Genomic DNA, 21671 nt, shown 5'->3' with positions numbered 1-21671 from the left:
CACAACCAAATACTTTCCACTTAACACAAAGTCTTTTCTTGCTGTAAAGACCAACAAAAGTGAGCTTTTCCTTTCATTACATGATTATAAAGAAAGTGTTCCTGCAGCTGCAGTGATGGCACATTTATTCCTTCGTGCCTGACCTATCAGCTTCTAGCCTAAACCAGAGACAGAAGCAGACTTTTGTAAATCCTACTAGACAGGTCTGTTAAAACAACCAACACAAGCAAGAGGCTGCTGGTTCACGGATACCTGCTGGAGTACAGTCTATTTTAAGGGAGTGTGGTTCAATTTTACTGAACAAGAACATGAAGTACACTAAATTTACTGTTACTGTTTTAAAAGTTTGTTATTGCTTATCACTAGAAGGCACCTGTCTTCCAAACTCTCAAAACAAGAAAGCAACAGATACAGGGGCAAACTAGCTTCCTATTTCTTGTTTTACATTGCATCTTGGAATTAGAGCAACTCTACTGCCACAAACACTGGTCCTGAATGATAAATACCTGTATGTGTATATGTGCATCTGTGTACATATATGTATAAATAAATGCAAGATACTTAATACACACACACACATATAAAGATGCTCACCAGAACAGTGCAACCAGCTTTGTGTAATTCTCAAATGTAATGGAACTTCTTGTAACAGAAAGATATAATAAATATACCAGGAGTTGTTTAAGTCAAGGGAAATGTGTAAATGACTTCATCTGCAAAATTTCCAGAAAATATTGTTTCATGGCAAGTATTCAGGTATCCCAAAAATCACCACAGACAGAAAAGTGCCTTTGCCAAAATCCATGCACAAACAGCAACATGCAGTTATGCTGCCTGAAGGGGAGACAAGAATACAGATGATAGCTCCAACCTCTACAGTCCTGCTTGCAAGTGCAGTTATCAACTCCAGAGAACCACAGATTACTTCTATGCCTCCTTCTGCCTTTCCCATTCAGTCACTCCCTTCAGCCCTCCTCTCTCCCTCTGCATGCCTGCCTAGGAACAAGAACATCCTGAAGAAGAGAACTGCCATCATCACTGCTGCTCATAACCTGGACAGTAAATGCAAGAGTTGATGGGCAGCTTCATAAGCTTCCTTACTCTCTGGCAGGGGCAAGCTGCCAAGGACATGTTGGCCCTCTCTCTACTAGAGATAAAAAATATCTATCTAGCTAATCAGCTTTAAGTTGCAGAGGGCTTGTTTTCCACTCCTAATGTCACTACACCCCTATGGGTTTTCCAAAAGCCCAGAACCAAACTGTAAGCGGCTGTTATCTCCATTGTCACAGCTGCTTTTTGAGAGGATAACTCAAACACAAGATAGTATGCTTTCCCCTTACGTTTAAGGAAGACAAGAAAAACATTCCTACTCATTTAAACTCCTTTCACCTGGACGCATACCTGCTCTGAGCGGAGTTTGCAGCAGCCTGCATCACTGCAGCGGCCGCCTCCTGTGCCTTACGGTTCACGGTCGGCATGGGTGGGCCCATCCCAGGGCCTCCCTGCTGAGACATGCCAGGAGAATTGGGGGTCATACTGCTCATGTTCCCAGGAAATGGTCGGCTCTGCATCCCAGCTGACGGCATCCGTCCCAGGGGCATGGTACCGCAAGGCTGGCTTGGCCCCTGTCCGTGCATCTGACTGTTGGCATTTATACCCATGCCAGGTCCTGGGCCACTGTAACTTGTGTTGGGCACGCCGCTGTACGTTGGTGGTCTGGAGTAGTTTCCTGAACAAAATGATAAAAAGCGCAGAGAGAAACATTAAACTTTTGAGCAAGTATTTCAGTTTAGGAAGTTAGCAGCTGCAGAACTTACACATGTGAACTAAAGTGAACCACGCCGGCCTCAAAGTCAGAACAACTTTTTTCACCATGAGGATAGACAAGCACTGGAACAAGCTGCCCAAGGAGGTTCTGCAGACTCCCTCCTTGGAGATTTTCAAGACCCAGTTGGATAAAGCCATGAGTAACCTGCTCTGATTTTGTACCTGATCCCGACTTGTATACAAGGTCAGCCAAGAACAACTCCTGAGCACCCTTCCAACCAGAATGATCCTATGAACCTGATTTTCATGTACCCCCAAACATTTCCTGCCTAGCATATGTCATGGGATAACAACAAATACAGAAAAGCACAGCCTCCAGAGGGTTAACAACATAGCACACAGTACAAAACCACGTTATGCAGTAAAGAGCATGTAAGAAACCCATCGCATAAGCTCAAAGGAGAATCTCATTTTTGTAATGTCACGTTCTCATTCTTCATCTTTCTGCAATTTCAGCAACAGACTGTTCTCACTGGCTTCTTGCTCCTAACCATTCTGACCATTTGTGTCAGAGATGCTTTGGCACAGACTGGTGAGGACAGCTGCTGGGCCCTGAGAAACATTCCCGCTTCCTCCTGCCCTACCCTGCCATCCTGGTAAGTTCAAAGTTTGGCTATGCCAGCAGAAGGGGTGGTAGCTTACAGCACACCTCCTCTGGGAAAATTAGCATTACAAGACTAATCAGCAACAGTACAAAGATGCTAACATAACAGGTGCGTTATGAAAAATGGCATGAAAACCTGGCTGACCCCAATCTACGTTGTCACTGGAACAAACTGCTCCACTTGCAGCAGCTTAACTCATTTGAGTGCCGATTTCCCAATCATGTTGAAAGCTCCAGAAAAAGCGAGTGTACAGCGTTCAGTGTTACAGAAACAAACACAAGCAGCATGAGAAAGAGAAAAAAAAAAAGGTAGAGATATGATAGAAAAGTATTTTGGGAAACGGATCACATTACACTGCTTCAGTCATCAGTTTTGACTTGTCTTTATTTCCATCTCACCCAGATTAGTGGAAACACGACCCGTTCCCTCCCTGTGGGATGCCGCAGAGCAGAGTTTCCTGACTACTCTCAGATATTCCCACGCTTGTTCAAAGGCAGCAGCCCTTAGACTCTTCCTCTGAACGTGGAGATCAGCCACGTCTCTCCTCAGGCCTCAGCTACCAGGCAGAGGAGTCGGTGGCATGCAACTCTTGTTTATATTTAAAATAAATAAATATATTCATTCATTATTTGAATGCACACGTAATTAATTCATATGCTCCTGGTGCTGTGCTTTGGCTAATCCTCCCCTCCTCCCCAGCCGGTAACTGACTCACTCTGCTACAAGTTCTCCTCAGCAAGAACAGATGAGACCTATGCTTCCCAGGGAGATGGAGCAACAATTCTCTTCCGTTTCAGAAACCAAGTTTCCGTCTGGGGGTCTTCACAGAAGGATCCCCAAAATGTGGTTCAACAGAGATTAAAGACTCCAGATTCAGTTTTATGCTGACTTCAGACTGCCCTGTCACTTCTCCTCCTCCTCTAGGCTCGGCCGATGGCAGCTGACTATTTTCTGTGCAGCAAGCCATTGCCCCTAGCCAGAGTTCTGGCTGCTGAGACCTGCTCAAGCCACACCTCTGATCCAACATATGTGACCACAGACTGAAGGGTTCACTAGTTTCATACTGCTCTGCTTAGTGTCAGAGGCGTAACACACAATTTGGATATTGCTCTGGTTTTCCAGTTGCTTTGTGCAAAAAAAAAAAGTAATGCAGCAAGATGGTGTATATGTGCACTCAAAGATTACACACAGCCAGTTAACACATTTTATGGACATGTTATTTGTAACCCTGCTTCCCAAAGTGAAGCAAATTCCCTCCCTAGACCAGGAGACCCGATATCTATAATCACTGGGAGCTACTGTCAGTCCAATTTACACAAACCCAATTTGCTTTGTCAGTTAGTGTCTATGAAGAACATTTCAGCAGCATGCTTGGAGGAGCAAACACCAATACTAAATAGTACTGCTGTTTGGATGCTATTTTGAATTGGGACAAAAAAATCTCTTCTTTCGTGCTTTGGCTTCTCCAGTGTAAGCACAACACAGAACACACAGTGGAATCTGCTCCATAAAAATATGTGGCTCAGTTAAAATAGCTCCTAATTATTCATCTCCAGGGATACACGTTCAAGAGCACAGGAAAGTGGTATCTTTTCAGTAAGGAAAACAAGTTTCAATGTTCTTTCCATGTTTCCCCCTCACTTCCCCCCCCAAGCATTTCCTCTATACCTCGAGTACTAGCTATTCTTATACCTTTCCCAGACCACAAAAAAAGGGCAAAATAAAAGCCAAACAAAATACAAGAGGAATTGCCAGGAATGAGGAGTGCAATCTTATTTCCATGTTTCTCTAATAGATTAGTAATTTGTTGGCAGTGGCTTTGACAGAAAACAGATGGATGCAGCATTAAACACAATGAATGCAGCAGATGCTAGGCCAGCCCACATCAGCTGGACGTGTCAGGCAGCCAAGTCCAAGAGCCCACACTTTTCAAGTGGGTACAAGCCTGGCAACAGCGGCTGTACAGTACTACTGAACAACTCCTCCCCTCCATATCCAAGGGATTTTTGATTCCAACTCCCCCTCGGCAGAGCAGAATTGTACCCAGAGAGATGACATCTCAATTGTACGAGAAAAAGCAAAGCAGTAAATGGAACCAGGAAGAAGAAGAAAATAAAAGTGTAATGAAGATAAAATATAAAAAAGCCTACTAACAACCTGCCAAAGACAGATGCTCGTACTCACTTCTGAAACTCTGCTCCACTTTGTCCAGGTTTGCTGAACAAAGTGCTCTGATATCTTGCCATTTCTAGGCAAGATGAAAAGAGGGAAATTTGATAACTATCTGTTAGCTTTGTTCTCTGCTTTAGAGACGTAGGTCAGATTCACCATATCAAAAATAGTATCTTAAAATAATTTTAGTATTTTTTACATGTGCACTTAATCATCAAGTTTTTATTGCACAGGTGATTTAAATATATTGTTCTGAATTCCTCTGAAACTATTTTACTTGGGGGACTTCAGTAGATACATTTGATATTTAAATCTTAACTCCACAGGCTGTTGTACATGTGGGTCTGGATTCAGACGTCCAGACTCTCGAGATACTTAGGGCATCTCATCCTTAAGATGCTACCACTTTAATTAAAATCTAGGATTAAAATCAGTGGGAGCTAGATAGCAAAGTGCTTCTGTGAAATGAGTCCAACATTAAAGGTTACAATGCACAAATACTCAATTCATATTACTTTATCATGAACAAAAAGGGGGTTTAACTTACTGTGAAGTTCTGGGGTTGTGGTTCAAACATATTCAGTAGTGGTTTCTCTCTTTGTTATACCCAAACAGAACAGATTTACTGCTGAATAGAGTAGGAAAAGTTAGGGAGACAGGATGCATTTCTGACACATTTTACTGATCCACAGGAAGATTTTCTCTGCCCCAGTCTTAAAAGACCCAACTGACAACAGCATCCGACTGCTCTCCAGAGTGCATTTAAGGGACATTTTGCTGTGGCAGCAGTTTGATGCTCGGGTCATAGACCAGAGCTCCATTAGCCCCCGAGCAAGATGTTGTCCAAATACAAACCAAAGAGACTGTTTCTTGCAGTAACAACTTCCATTCTCGCTTTGGGTTTTTTTTGTTCTTGGGGACAGGAAAATGCTGGGATTTAACACAAAATTAAAACTGATGTTCTGTACTGCATGCTCCTGTGTTCTATCACAAACACACAGAAGTGTGGAGCCAAAGCCATTTTTTATTTTCGTAAGAAATGGTTTCACAGGATTGGACTAGGTCCCTAGTACACAACTGCTTCCTGGGAAAATCTATTCTAATCTTATTATAGATCTAAGTGTCATGTAAACACATGAAAACCAAATAAATCAACCATAGGCATGAAATGGATCATTCTGCTCTGAACTGCGGGCTAATTCCTCCAACCCAAACTTACTGGTGTAGTCTTTACTATGGTGAGCAATTGCACTGCAGAGAAAGGACACTAGCCTTGAGCAATGGTTTTCAGGACAGCACATAGTGAAATCCAGCATTCAAACTAAAAGTTTCATCTCACAGAGTGCTTTGACACATACATAAAAATATAAGTAGTCCTGTCAAACTCAGCTTATGCTTAACAATATTTTGGAGGAAGGCCTATGTGAACAAAAAACGGAAAGCAAATAAAATCCTTGAGAATTACTTTAGTTTAATAATTTAAGAACTCAGTTGCAACCCAGGTAATTTTTAATATATTTGTTATTTTGACAATAAAAGGCAAGTGGGGTAACTATTATACATTCATCATTGCTGGCATATAATTGTGCTTTGTAAGAGGGTACATTAAGAGTTGCAATCACAGATTACTTTATTAAAAATGAAGAATGCTATTAAAAACTCAAATCCAGGTAAATACAAGACTTTGAAATATCACAATCTTCATCTCTGGATTTTATTAATGGTCACATTAGCCTGGTGAAAACGTAGTATTCTTCTACTCTAATTGTTACCTGTAGAGCTGAAAGCCTGCAGAGCCCTAATTTTATGATGACCAGTGCACAGGATCACTGGTACTCTCCAAGACCTGCCAGGAGGACACGCTTTTCATCCATCACACTATTCACCAGACCCTTTGAAACGGCCTGTTAATGACAGTGATGCTCATTTTCTTCCTGCCCCTCAAGTTGACTTTTTAATAGCCGTTTCTTCCTGACCGCGACCCATAAAATCATTACATAGGCACTTTCATCTACAGAGGAGGAAAAGAACTGCTGAACTCAAGCAAAAAAGAAAGTAGTATTCGGCGTGTTACTTAAATGCATTGATTTAGTACAAAAACCCTTCCATTCAATCAGTGTGGATGGCTAATGTTTTACTGCACTTGACACCCACTATTCCCATGGTTCGGAATCTCAGCAGCAGCAGTACAGCTGGAAGTCAGGATAGCGCATCATAAATCCACTGGATTTTTACCAGTTAAGCTAGTTGCTCACTGTGCAGATAAAAATAAGCACTTGGACAGCATTTTATGGCCACAAAATGCTTTCCAAATAAAAAGGAAAGCACCAGTCAACTGGAGTTAGGTAATTAATCTTCACACATGGCTATAAGGCATTACTAGCCCCATTTTACAGTTAAGGAAAGCGAAGCAGAGAAATGAATCTACTTGCCTAAGTTGAAAGATGGTGTAAAAGGCAGAGCCAAAATTAGAAACTGGGAAATCTTGGCCTGTAGCCCTGCGCTCAGCACACTACAACAAACGCCACCCAGAGATGAAACAGAAAGGAACATAGCGCAGGGCAGCAAGGCTCCCTGCAAACAAACATCAGAACTAGTTCTCAGAAACTCTGGAGACTAAAATAACCCTCCTTGCTAGCATGGGCAAACCATTGAGCCCTTACAGAATTTCCCAGTGCTGGCTCCAGTCCTTTTTGAGGACTTTAAGCAAGAAAGCAATAGTAGGAAGTGCTGAAATAGAAAAACTTCTTTATGTACCTCTAAAGAAAATCCTGCCCCTTATATATTCTGTGGCTTGACTTCAACTTCATTAAACCCCTAAACAGATGCATACTTTATAAAGGTTATCCATTAAAGGCAAAACAATACACAAGTTCAAGGTTGTCCAGGTACAGAAACTGTGTATTCTGTTTTTGGTTTAGTCCTCCGACAATTCTGTCTAACAAGCAAAATAAAAGGAACTGCCTCTCTCAGGCTGAAGAGTTAGTTAAGATTCACAGATCGTATGCATTAGAGCTCAATATTATATTCCCACAGTAGCCACTGTATTATTACGCTCATTAGAAGACTTTAACCCTCACAGTCATGATGCTATTTCAGATTGGCCTTGGGATTTCATCTAAGACACGGAGTCCTATTTTGGGATCGGTGTTGTGACCCTTATTCCATGCTTGGTCAAACGTTGCCTCGTCACAGAGATGACACGCTTGGGCTCCTAAACAATGGCCCTGGCAATGCAACAGATTCATCATTTCCTTGCCCAATTTAAGGTCACTATTTTTGTACAGAGAAAGGTACTTATAACAGAAACAGCTTCTTCCACAAGGTGCAGCTCCACCTCTGGACAACAGCTTTGTTTGTTTAGGTTGTTTTTTTTTAAGAAAGGGTGGTATGTATGTGTTTTTTTGGTTTTTTTGTTTTGTTTTTAAGAAATCACCTACCTACCTACACACACAATACATACATACTTTACAAATACATATATAAAAATTATTATTATTGTATGTATCAGCAGCAAGCATTTATTTTACCTTGTGGTCCATACTGGCTCATCTGAGGCCCATAAGTACCACTTGAATTACTCTGCTGAAAGCTACCAATTCCAGGATGCACTTGGCCTCCAGGTGAGGGGTGTGGTGACATGGAAGGTCCAGTTTGCTGAGGCCCATACTGTGACATTTGGGGGTTCCTCTGTATGCCTGCCATAAAACCTGAAGGGAAAAAAGCATCAAAGTAAAAATTAATATTCAAGTAACTGTTCTTTATTTAAGAAATCTTAAAAATTAAAAAACCCACCGAACTAACAGAAACAAATGAACGTCCAAATCAGCAAAGCTGTCTCAACAACCAAAACCTGTATACAAGGCTCAAAATCTTCTACTTGTAAATGAAAGACAGGGCAGTCCTGCTTAGTTACAAATGGCAGCTGGTTTTAAAATTAAAACAATTTTTAGGAAAAAAAAAATTAAAGGCAATTATCTGCATTACCTAATTAGTAGCAGGGAGTTTGACTAGTCATACAAAAAAAAAAGTTTTTTTGGTTATATGTTTGTGCTCTAGGTCATTCTTCTGGCCTGTCCCCAGCACACCTGTATTGCATTCTCTCCTTTTTTCCTTCTGTAAATGTATTAATGAATCCAAATTTAATTTAGCGTTCAAAAGCTGAAGCAAGACAGCTAGAGAAATTCTATAAAATCTAGAAGCTTCCTGTAAAGGAACAGAAGTAAGTTTATTAAAAGGGAGAAGAAGAGGATTTTGTGGTGGGGTTTTTCAAGTTTTCATGAACTGAGAAAAATCCTGCAATCCTGCCCATGAAATGTCTATGCAGGGATGCTGGTTTTCTAACATTTTACCCTGAAAGGTTTTAGCACTGCTTTCAATGTTAAAGAGGATGCACTGAGGAGACAGCGAGGTTTTTTTTCTTATTTCTGGAGGAAATCCGCTTTCTTTTCTGTTCTGCTCGCACATTAAATTTCATCTTCACGTCTCAAGTGTACTGAAGGACATGGCGTGTGGCTGCCCAGCAGCTGAACGTGTGTGAGCAAGGCTGCATTTCAGGCCATCCTGCAACGAGTTCAGGCACCTGCACTTTGAGGCTGCAGAGAGCTCAAATGTTATTTATGAAAGGTGCCTGTTTCCGCTTCCCTCCGTTAATTTTGGTGGCGTGCGTGTGGGGAGGTGTGCAGTTGAGAGCCTGGCAGCATTAATTACACCTTTCCTTACATGAGGGAGGGAATAGAGGGAAGGTATGAGCAAAACCCCCTGACAGTGAATGGAGAACTGGAAGCTGCTGAAGGGATGATTAGAAAAAGAAAAAAAAAAAAAAGAAAAAAGAAAAGAGAAAGGGGGAGAGAGAGGCAAAGACAAGTTGTGAGGAGAGACAGAAATGGGTGACAGGAGGGAGAGGTGGCAGAAAGATGACTCTCCTAAAGGGCAGGGTGTTCTCCCACTAGCTAGCACCACAGAATCACAGAATCACAGAATGTTGGGGATTGGAAGGGACCTCCAAAGATCATCCAGTCCAATCCCCCTGCCGGAGCAGGAACCTAAACAATTTTACACAGGAAGGCGTCCAGGTGGGTCTTGAATGTCTCCAGAGAAGGAGACTCCACAACCTCCCTGGGCAGCCTGTTCCAGTGCTCTGTTACCCTCACTGTAAAGAAGTTTCTTCTCAAGTTTAAATGGAACCTCCTGTGTTCCAGCTCACACCCATTGCTCCTTGTCCTGTCATTGGGCATCACTGAGAAGAGCCTGGCTCCATCCTCATGACATTCGCCCTTAACATATTTATAAACATTAATGAGGTCTCCCCTCAGTCTCCTCCAAGCTAAAGAGCCCCAGCTCCCTCAGCCTTTCCTCATAAGGGAGATGCTCCACTCCCTTAATCATCTTGGTGGCTCTGCGCTGGACTCTCTCAAGCAGTTCCCTGTCCTTCCTGAACTGTGGGGCCCAGAACTGGACACAATATTCCAGATGCGGCCTCTCCAGGGCAGAGTAGAGGGGGAGGGGAACCTCTCTCGACCTACTAACCACACCAAACATCACACAGACCAAACGCTCAATGCCTGATTAATGAAGAGAGGCAATTTTTTCTGAGCTACGCATAGACACATGATCAAACTCACAACCGAAAACCCTGAGGTGCTATGGCTCCCACGACCAGGAGGCTCAGGGGTCTCGCTGTGGGGGCCACAGCCCCAGCAAGCACGTCTGGAACTCTGAAGGGTAAGTTTCTCACCCTAGCGCTGCTGTTACTGACACGGTAGGTGACACTGGGCGAATGACCTTCCTGCCTTTCTGCCTGCTGGCCTCCCTGTTTGTACACTGGTGACAAAGCGCTGTACAAAAGGGGACAGCACCCACGATGTAGAAATGAAAGGCAGCGTGTGCTTTCCCTGACACCAGGCTTTGAGCCCAAACACATGTAAACAGTCTCTGGGCCCTCCACAAACCTTTGCTAAGTAGTATACTTACCCATCCACTAAAACTGCGTCAGAGATACAAGCTCTTAATGTCTTAGGTTGTAAAGAGAAAAACCAGGAGCTGAGATGATCTTGCACCCCCTTGTGCCCAGTTCTTTCCTGCCATTAACAGTTCAACCTGTAACATGCTAAAATTCTAACAAACTGCAAGGTTTGGCAGAATATGCACAGATATTTCATATCTGTGCATAAATTTCATATCTGTGCATAAATTTTCTGGTATTTGTGCAAGACAAGATTTGTGCCAAGACAAGGGAGTCGATCACACCTGACCTGTGAAGGCAGAGCCTGGCAGCCACTCTGGAGGAAGCTGGACCACACACACTGGCATGTGGGACAGCAAATAAATGAGGGTGAAATGGCGTGGAAACTGGTCTGTACTGATTGGAAAACTCCACATTTCTGCAAAGGAAAGCTCGTATGACCTTCTCCACTTAGCTTTATTGAAACAGACCCCTCTTATTTTTAAAATAGTTCCACTCTGCACACAAATCTTATTACAAAGCCTGCGTCTTCTGCCGACACTGCTGTAACTAATTTAGAAACCTAATACAATCCTATGTCTGTATGAAATAAATGCTTGCATTCCCGACACACATACACCATATATATCACACTCGTGGGATCCATTTAAATGAAAAATTCTGTACTGGTCACACTAAGATTTTGATTATAAAGATAGTAAAGTTACTCCTGTATCTAGTACAGAAGTGAGGGTTTTCTGTTCACTGTGGGCCTTTTAATCTATACAAGATAACTTTTCAAACATTGTGCTAGTGATAAAGGTTTTTCAGCCCAGTTATTATTGCAGGCAGTACTTTACTTAACAGCACAAGGATGGATGACACATTAAAAAGCTATCGTTTGTATGGGTTGTAGTGATTTCCAGTAGCGATGCAGAGGGACTGCTAGTTGTTGAATCTAATGGAAAACATGGACTAATATATAATGGAGAACATGGAGAACATGGAGAACATCAGTTTTAGCCAGCTCCGCTGTTGTCAAAAGGGCTTCTGAAGAGACTAGAGTAATAAGTGAAATAAATGTTTCCACTCAAATGACCTCTTCTTCAGGAAACTTCTCCTAATCTCTTTCTGATGCTGTGGAGTGGACTGTGTGGCTATGTGTACAGCCATAAATAAAACACGTCAGCCTGGAGAGCGGTGTGGCATGCTTGTGTCCATCCAGCTAAACATTCCCACGCAATCCCGGCCGTCTTCTCTGTGTGACTCCTGTGCAGTCCCTTGTGCTGCCTTATTCATGCCCTGGGCTGTGGATCAGGGAGTGCTCACAAGCATCTGTCAAAACCATACCATGGGACATGCCAGTAAGTCAACAACAAAGATAACTGTGCAATACTACTCAAACTCATGCTGTGGCCTTAAGTTTACAGAGATGGTAATTAACCCAACAAGAACAGACCAGACTCCTTAAGAGCTTTTGACATGAGGCATGAGTTTCATCATCCTGGCATGGGTGAGATGCCTCTCAAATTGAGGTTGGCTTTGCTGTCTTCTCTTGAGCATGGACAGGTAAAGAATTAAGGAAAAGGAAGCCTGAAATCCAGTAAAGAATATCTGTTATTATCTTCTATCACTGTCTGTACAGTATATCAAACTATGGCCTTAAAATAGCACATGCTCCAACTTCCTTCCAGAGAGCAGAGGAGTTATTCATGTGATGCGGAGAAGGTAAGATCAGGTCCTTACTGTGATCTGGATTCCATTACAACAAAGAGGAGTCTATCCTCATTGACCTCTGTGAGCCCAGTGAATGTTCAGAGTTCAGTCCATGAGTGTGAAGTGTTTCACATATTTGTAGAAAACTCAGATGTCTCAGAGAGAAAAGAGGTTCCTGGTTAAGACGTTAACATTCTTGCATCATAAAGAGAAAACAGCATCAATTCTAGAAATCTTATCAGAAATGAAAGGGAGCAGCTGGCATACATTCATTTTTCCTTATTTACACACATTTTCCCTAGTGTTCAACTTCATTTTATAACCGATACAAAAAGAAATAAATTTTCTTTCCAGAAAATTAGATCTAAGATAAAGTTTGCTTTTGTAAAGAAGGGAAGTAGGATTATATTAGAGCTGCACTGGAGTAAAGGTGGTGGAGTGATTAAACAGCCAGACTGTATCTGACAAGTCAACTTCTGCGACAACAAGCAGAAGTTTATTTTTTGTCTTTTAAATAAACTGTTAGGAAACAGCTATGAGTTAAGATTTTAAAACTTGCAATGGCAACATGCTCATCAGTGAACAACTCTAATCCCTTCCCTTAATATTAGTGATAAAAGAGGTACAGATGATGCTTTCTTTACTTGCCGTCGCAACAAGAGATTACTTACTGAAAAAAACACTTGAGTGGATTTTGGCAAACTAAGCTATTTCAGGAGCAGCTGAACAAAGTAAGCCTGGCAGAAGTATTCTCTTCCTTTTTAGTTATTTTAAATACTACATTTCTGTACGTAAAGAATTACTGTCTTTATTAAAACCCAATTTAGACTTGTAGAATCATCTTTGCATTTTTTTAGTTCTAAATGAAACAGTAGCATACTATTAGCAACTAGCACACCATAACTATAATATAATATGTTTTCAGGTTCAAACAGAATATATACACAAGGTTTAAAAATGGTCAGGTAGCAGCATATTTTTCTTCTTTCTTTTTAGCAAAATAGAGAGAAAAAAAATATAAAACGTGTAATGCTTATGACAGAAATGTTTCTGCTCCTTTCATAAAAGAAAAGACAAAAATGAAGCTTCTGTTGTCTTATGCAGTACTAACATCTGGTAATATAGATCGTATAGCTAATACCATTTATGATGCCTTTGTAGAAACATTTAAAATCTTGTTTTTCCCTTGTGCATATGTATACACAAAACAGATAAGCAACAGTAATTACTAAAGCTTCATGAAATGATGCACTAAGGTTGTATTAATTACATTTGTACACTGACCAATACAAAATAATCTGTTGAATACTATCTCCTTAGCTCAAACCACAAAAAACACCTACCAAATGTGCTGGGTGTTGCTGTAAAATCTGAAATGGATTCTTTTGGTATTTTTAAGTCTTGGCTTGAATATGAAAAAACCTTTCCAGGAAAGCAGGAGCTCAAACACAAAGGAAGTGACTGCAAAGTAACAAGTTATTGCATATCAGCTGATGGACAGCAACGGCACACACTTAACCCTCGGTCAATGAGAGGTCTTTTGATTTAGCCAGGAGTAGTGCATCGATTTTCGTGAATGAATTAGTCTGAAAACACGTGGAACACTTACTCATTTTAAGCTCAGGAAAACCTTGGAGCTTACAGCAATAGCAGATCATCATTAAATTACACATTTGATAAATAAAAAAATGAGGAAAGATACAACTTGCAATGGTAGTTCTTTTCTTTGTGAAAAAGAACTTACATAAGAAAAAATACATCAGGCTATCGCTCTTTCTAGAGAGACATACTTAGGGACAGAGCATGGGACCAAAACAAATGAGGAACCCTTCTGCGTAAGGACGTTTCCCTTGTTCAAGGGCAGAGGCTAAAAAAGGGGCTAGACAGGCTTATTGCTCTGAAAATCACAGAATGAGAAAAGCAGAAACAGATTGGATGCATTCCCTCATCTCCAAATAATCAGAGAAAAAGTAAGTAAAATTATCTACTTACAAATCAGCTCAAAAAAATAAAATATGTGAAAAGAGAGATTTTCCACTACTTATAAAGGAAAAACTTGTGTGAGGGGGGAATCACACAAATTTCCAATGCTTGGTATGTGAGCAAGGCACTGGCCAGTACCCTTGAGAAAAAAGAGCCACTGTGTGCACACCCATGACATAGTTTTTGGCAGACTTTTCTTCCTCAGACAGCCGTTTGGGTTGTATTCACTACCTCAGGATTCTCACCAGAGAATCCAACAGAATTGACACAGATCTAAAGAGGCGACTCCCTAATGTAGCTCATCCGTGGGTAAACAACATTGAGACAGAAGTGTCAGGGTAAAGCTAAACAAATGAAAAACAATATTCTGTTCAGTGGATATAATAAAATTTGGCAACCTGTTAGCACGGCAGGATGCTCAGGCAGATCACAGTTAGACTGAAATTCTCCCTAGCCCACCTGTCTAAGATGGCAAGGACAGCTCAGGAAGTCTTTGGACTGGTGAACCATTTCTGGGTTTTTGTCCAGCTAGACATGTTCACAGTCAGCACCTCAGAGCACTGCGAGGAAACACCCAGCAGAACAAGATTCACACATCAATGTTTTAGTAATTGAAAGAGTTGGCCACTATCACATAAGCCTGAGATAACAGGACCCTAAATACACAACCAGGTTGTCTGCACAAACTGCTGATGGTACTGGAACAAACATCTCCAAATGGTGTGGTCAGACCTGGAGATGAGTGGCTTACAGACTGTAGGAGGTAAGAAAATACTGTCGTGCCACTGCTTACGGGGGGCCAGTGCTACCTGGCCACTAACTACTTACTGTCACTGGCAGAGGATGGCATAGTACCTCTCTCTTTAAAATATACATTAAAAAGGACACATTGCGAGAGATATAGTTACTGGAAAAAATCTAAGCAGACAAAAATTTTATACAAGTCTAAATAAACAACGGCAATGGAGAAACTGGGGAAGGTTTGACCCAGGTAACAGAATACATTCCAAGTAAATCAAGTGAAACCATGTGGGTGGCATAAGAAAACTGGCCTCTAGAGCAAGTAGGCACAAGATGTCTTTACATTTAAGATACCTCAGTTCTTATTCTCACTTTCTAGAAGCCAGCCACTTTCTAAAACATGCCCAGCTAGATTGGTGACAGCACATATGAAACATATGTTTGTCATACATGGAATGTATGCAATTTACACTACAGGGTGATGGGTTGGTGAGCTGGCTTGCAGCGTCATCTCATTTAGGTGATGCAAATACTGTTTCTCAATATTCCCGTCCAGTTAATAGGCAGGTAAAAAATAAAAAATAAAAAAGTGAAACGCCTTCACAAACAGATGGCCAACAAGATTCTGATCCATATTTAGCACAGCTAACTTACAGCACTGTACCAATACAGTATCTTTGGATGGCTCCGGTATGAACCTGTTAGATGTGTCCCAAGCAGCAGCACTGACACGGGCAATACTTAGATACTGAATACACCACATCTTTGCTAATATCCCTGGTACTGAGAGAACACTTCTGCTGACAAGAATCTTGGCCAAGTGAAGGGTAGGAGCATAAAAAAATTTATTGAGACCACTGACACAGCACAAATGAAGAGGCTTATTCTTTAGCCTCTAACAAGAAGGCTAATAATCTTCTTGATAAGTTTTTACTCATATAAAAGCTAAAAAAAGATTTTAAAGTACTAATTTCTTTCTCCAATCACATTCTAATTTGTAAAAAAGTCCCAAAGAGTTTTTAGAAGTCTTTATTGTTTCCCCATTAACCATGGAAAAAAAAAAGAAAATCTAATTTCTACACTAAGCTCTTTTTTCAGCCCATATAAAACCTTGTCAACTTCTCCATGACCATCAGGGTGCCACTAAAACCATCTTAAGTTCTCTGGGCCAGAGTAACTGTGACATGGTTTCCCTTTGGTACCTGGACAATTTATTTTCACGTTGGCATCTGCTGATATCTGCAGAAAACCCACCACATTTCTTCACATCCATTCAACAAAGGGGGTTTATCTGCTTACGTGAAACAGCAGTTACGGAAAACATCACCTTAACAAAATTGGACCTTCCTGCAAAAATCACTGCAGTATTTCTCCTTTTCATAAAAGGATCAATGTTCTGTTCAAGAAAAAGCACTGAATTGGTTTTATTTTTCTTTAAAAGTATTTTCTTATTATGCTTTAATATCTGTTTTACAGTCTCCTCACTGTTTATTTATCTGACTGCTTCTCTTCACAATGTGAATAGCTTTGGGGAAGATGGAAACTAATGACCTAGCTAAGGTTTTAACCCAGACCCCCTAGTGTTTTACCAGCTGTGCTATTAGGTTAACTGGCTGAATCTCCTCTGCTTCTCTCTCTGATATTACAAAACCCAGTCTATGTATAGCATGCAATAATGTTTAAATTTTTCCCACCCCTAAACCTCCCTCTGCTACTGCCTAGCCTTGGAATTCATATAATCTATCATTGATAAATTAGAATCTGGGGAAGGATCAGACAGATTACCCAGATGGTAGCTGTGGAAGAAATAGCCAACCTTTCCTAATGCAAACATTGTGTAATGCTCTCTGATGTAAATTTTAAGTGCTATGCTGAGGGCAGAAGAGGAAAGACATTTGTGGAGATGTTGATGCACAGACAGAAGAAAAAAACACTGCTCACCCACTATCTTACACATAATTTGTTACTGTAACAAACCTTACACAAGATGCTTTTACTATGGTGCTTGGACAATCAGGGTAATGGGTTAATTGCAGCACAAAAACACCCCATCCTGCCCTCCCAATTGCCCCCAAAACGAATCCTCAATTTCAGTAGGTAGCTTGGGTTGCTGGAATTAATCTGAACCACAACATGAAAAAGCTGAGGAGTCCATCTGCTTTATACAATCAACATTTGTCTAAGTTTCCCTAATAACATGCATACTTATGAAAATCACGGAGGAGGGCAAAGAAGGAACGGCATTTTTCAACGTGTAATGTGCAAGGCCTGCAGGCTTAATGGTCTACATTTCAGGTTTGAAAAATTTACCCTCCCTGGAGACTCCTGTTCAAAGGTTCCATGGATCACCTCAGATCTTCCTTTTAATGAAGTAAATATATTGAATACCATGAGATACATATGGATTTTGCAGACGAGACTAAAATACACACGATGTGCCTTTCCTGTCTTGCACACGTGTAAAACAAATCATAGTATTTTTTCACAAATACAAAATCAGCGTGTTGTCCTCAGTCCCAAAATGCCTTTATCTTGGTCTTATTTTATGGTGATTTATGATTTGACTGATTTTTCCCTTCCTTGATTTGCAGCTGTTCCCTGAGGAGTGTTTATTCTGCAGCCTTTTGGGATCCTTTGGGATGGAAGGAACTATCCAGTGTTAGCTATTAATATATACCTTATACAGATTTCAGCTCACTGCTCTATATATTAGCTTAAAAAGAAATAAAGGGTCTTAGATCAGAAGTTCTTTATTTTTACAGAAGCTTCGTAAGAAGGTTAACTTAGGTACTGAGGGAGCAGAGTGTCCTGGAAATGATGGTGCTGTTGAAGAGGCAGACCACAGGCAGCTCCCAGTTTATAGGTCACGATGGGAAGCTGTTCCAGGGACAGGGATTGTACCAGTAACTTTACATTGAGCCTGTTGACAGGAACATCGACTGTCACTTTGTCAAGTTCTTCATCAGTGACTGTTTGTGGCTTATCTCGCTCCCTGAGCCCAGAGGCAGGGAATCTGACGGCTGCCTAATGAAGTCAGTGGAAACTTTTATGTTGAAAAGTCTCTCTGCTGGCAACTATATTATAAACTCCCTCAGAATAATGCAATTCTGCTCCCTAATTTCAAAAATAGAATCCCCAATTTGTTTTAAAAAATGAAATGAAGATTCATCCTCAAGTATAACAAAATTTAACATCAGCAAGAAGAAGCAATGACCAGCTGCTAGTATACAAAATGTACTTGGGAGACTTGACTCTGGGTTTTGATTGTTCAGATATTATTATCTACTTCAAATTCTACTTCTGCAGTTTTGCTCTCTCCCAGCATGGCTTATCACATGTAAATCATATCCCTTCCTCCTTCAGTTCTTCTTGCAGATGGCCAATACTGCTATATAACTAATCAGATCAACCTACAGCTGAGACTGGCTGGTATATGTTTGAAATCCAAGTACAGTCTGAAACCAGCATCCTGAAATGGCAACTGATTTCTGCAAGAGTTAACCTGGTTTGGCATTGGAGTAACGTAATTTCTTATACTTTTAGGCAAGAAAAGCAGGTCTTCCTGCAATGCTTGAGAGACAAACAGACACGAAGTTATTCACTCCCACAGCTCAGAGTGAAAACTAGTATGCTTTTATCCCAAAGACCTCAATTACTCATCAAAGTAGACATATTGTAAGCTTTTTGGCTGTGCATTGCTACCTCATGCAGTGCAATACGAAGAAGTAGAAAATGGGGATCTTGGGTGCTATTGCAATTGAAATAGCAAAGAAAAATAGTGTGTATACATTTAAAAAAACTTGCTCATCAGACCAACGCTTCATTTCAGTGCACTTTACTTTTGAAGTAAAGTGGTAAAAACCAGTAAAGTGGTAAAAACCAATGAATGGCCTGATCCTTTTTAAAGACTGTTGATAAATTCAGTGCTGACTAAATTGAGAAACTAACATAATTTTTGAGTCACCAAAGAAGTTCAGCACACAGCTCTACTGCACGGTTCTACCTTCACATACAGATCAAGCTCTTTATGTTCTTATGCATCATGTTCTTTTTTCATCACATGACTTGAGATGAACAAGACATATTTTACAGAGCTAGTGTGACAGTTTCAAGTAAAACCTGCTTTTCCTCTTTAAATGATGCCCTTTTCTGGCTGTTGAGGGCCAGAATTTCTCTAACCCTAGTTTTCTGGGCATGGAGATTTCCTCCCAGCCTGGCATGGTGTTCCTGTGTATCAGCTGGAGCTTTGCTCCTCTGCACTGACCCACTTGGAGAATGCTATGTGCAGAAGAGGCACTCAAACATACCTGTGGCTTTGCACTCAGTGCATGTCTCAAGCATCTTTCTTTAAGAGCCTGAAACACTTCAGTCTACATCAAGTAAACTTATTACCAAGTCTGATTTAACCTTAAGTAGTGTCATCGTTAACATGGCAAGCAGAAGAATTTTAATGACAAGGATCATTTTATTCTCCAGCTCCTCAGTGCTCTGAATAGATCCTAAATCCCCAAATGAGAGCAAAAAAAGGTATTCTCAGGGAAAAAGTCTTTTTAAGATCTAAAAGCAAACTACAGCATCTTTTTTGTTGCAATAAGAATTCTTTGATCTATTTTCTTCCTGCTGGTTTCTTTTTTTAAGAAGAAAATAGATTTCAGGGAAAAGAATCTCTACCATCATATGTCAGTATTAAGCCATAAATCTGATCAGGAATTGTAGGTGCAAAACAACCAATTGGTATTCTGTGTCTTCCACGCAAGCAAAAACATTTATATTTTGTTAGAAGAGAACACTTGACAGTGGAATTTATGTGATGACTGAGTACAAATAAGCACGCCCAGAAAACAGTTAAAGGGGAGAAAAATACCTATATGAAATCTAATGGGCAAATTAGGAAATTGTAGTTACAGGAATTCAGTTGCTACTTAGTGTTTATAGGGAAGCACAAAGAGAACATCAAAATGCCTGATCACATCCCATCTGTTACTACCTCTTGCTGGATAACATCTTAGCTGACAAAAAAAGCTATTTAAATTTACTACATTGCAGCTACTGATAAATATAACTTCTGTGAAGATCTAATACTAGATAAGGACTAGATCTGAGGATAAAGCTTACAAGTAGTTGTATCAAAAAGATCCAAATTTTGCTTAGCATAACACCTGTATTCCTACAAGCCTGCAGTTTCTTACTCCCTGTCCCTGTCAGTGATATGTTTTTAATAGAGCACACAACTGTACGACAATCCTCAAAAGCTGGATCATGTCAACAACGGAAAGAAATAAAGCCAGAACGGAAAGAATGACATAAGAAAAAAAGAAAAGGTACTGTGAGGAGGTGACAGAGAAGTGGAAGGCTACTGTTCAACAATTTTGGAGGTGCTTACTCCGGGCACTTTCCACATAGATCTGACAGGCACAGAATGGTGCCAGGAAACTGCCTCCAGCAATGGAATACATTTCCCAGCACATCACAGCAGCTGCAACGGCATCAATTCTGCTTGCAATCCATGTCCAAACAGAAAAGTTCTCAGTGGTCCTATTTCAGCATATCTCAAGGACTAATTAAATCCTCATTACTATCTTCTAATTATTCCAGTGCTCTGGGATTTCACTGAGCAAGTCCCCAATGGTGCATCAGATGAAAAGGGTTAAATAACCTGTGTTGATTTTGAGACTCCAGATCTATTTCAGACCTTTAGCATATCATCAGCATTATCATGAATATTTAACTACATACCGCTGTGAAAATTATAAGGGGAAAACAATTAAAGATTTTTTAAAAATTAATTCTGACCCATATACATTTGCACTAATAAATAAGGCTTCTTTAAGTATGCCCATTATGACAGTGCTTGCTAGAGTAATAATGTGAAGTCATTAACTGTTTCCATTACATTCAATAGTTTTCAGGAGCTCCCAAATCACTATTTTAATATAGGACTGAAACCTGACACGTGCTTATCCAACTGCATAAGCATGAAAAATACTACTTAAAGGTAGGTAACTTTTCTAAGCTTTTTCAAAACTAGGTAATGAACCATTCATTTCTGCCGGGGTAAAAGTGCCTATTTTAACATTATTGTGACACATATTCTATTCATGTTTGCCTAGGTGAGTATTCATACACAGAGGCGGACATCTGCGTTAGGTTGTAAAAGTGGAAGTTTAAGCAAACAGCCAGGATGGAAAGCTTCTTTTTCACGCTGCAGCCTCAGGAAACTGATTTAGGGGGTCAGTTTGGATATGCTGGGTTTCTACATGATGCATACAAATAAGTTCTAACCTACTCAGCAGTTCTGGCTACTAAGTACATCCTCAAAGCGTGGCTTCCAAAACCCAAACAGATGAGGTAAGTAGGTACAGCTGAACATAGGGAACTCAAGTGACTGTGTACCTCAACTGTTTGCCAAATGGTTATGACACCTACGGTATCATCGCTGCCCTACCTCTAGGGGCCAATGTAACTAAAGTTTATAAAAAGCTCTGACTTCAATAAACATAAAAAATCAAAACTCTACTTTTGATCATAGTATAGAAAAGTCTGGAGTAGCTATATCAGAAACAAAGAGCAAAACATGGATCTCCCTTCCCCACAAAAGCATAGCAAGTTTCAATTACTAGCTTAATTAGTCGTGACTATATTTTCATCTGGTATCCCCAGGTAAAGGTAACTGCTGGGGTTCA

At 40.6% G+C, this 21671-nt stretch overlaps 1 protein-coding gene across 1 annotated transcript in view; it reads right to left on the bottom strand.

Annotated features, from left to right (window-relative positions):
• Positions 1-21671, bottom strand: part of LOC104528445 (AT-rich interactive domain-containing protein 1B-like) — a 63038-nt gene that overhangs the window by 36908 nt on the left and 4459 nt on the right. The window contains exons 3-4 of the mRNA XM_010172456.2: positions 8135-8314; positions 1402-1729 (exon numbers count right to left, since the gene is read on the bottom strand). Coding sequence (XP_010170758.2) covers positions 1402-1729; positions 8135-8314 — 508 coding nt within the window. The remainder of the gene's footprint in view (positions 1-1401; positions 1730-8134; positions 8315-21671) is intronic.

The sequence above is a fragment of the Antrostomus carolinensis genome, unplaced genomic scaffold, assembly GCF_000700745.2.
Source record: "Antrostomus carolinensis isolate BGI_N321 unplaced genomic scaffold, ASM70074v2 scaffold1257, whole genome shotgun sequence".
In the NCBI taxonomy this organism is placed as follows: Eukaryota; Metazoa; Chordata; class Aves; order Caprimulgiformes; family Caprimulgidae; genus Antrostomus; species Antrostomus carolinensis.
Note: the sequence above shows the minus strand (reverse complement) of the source record. Positions and strands in the feature narration are given on the sequence as shown.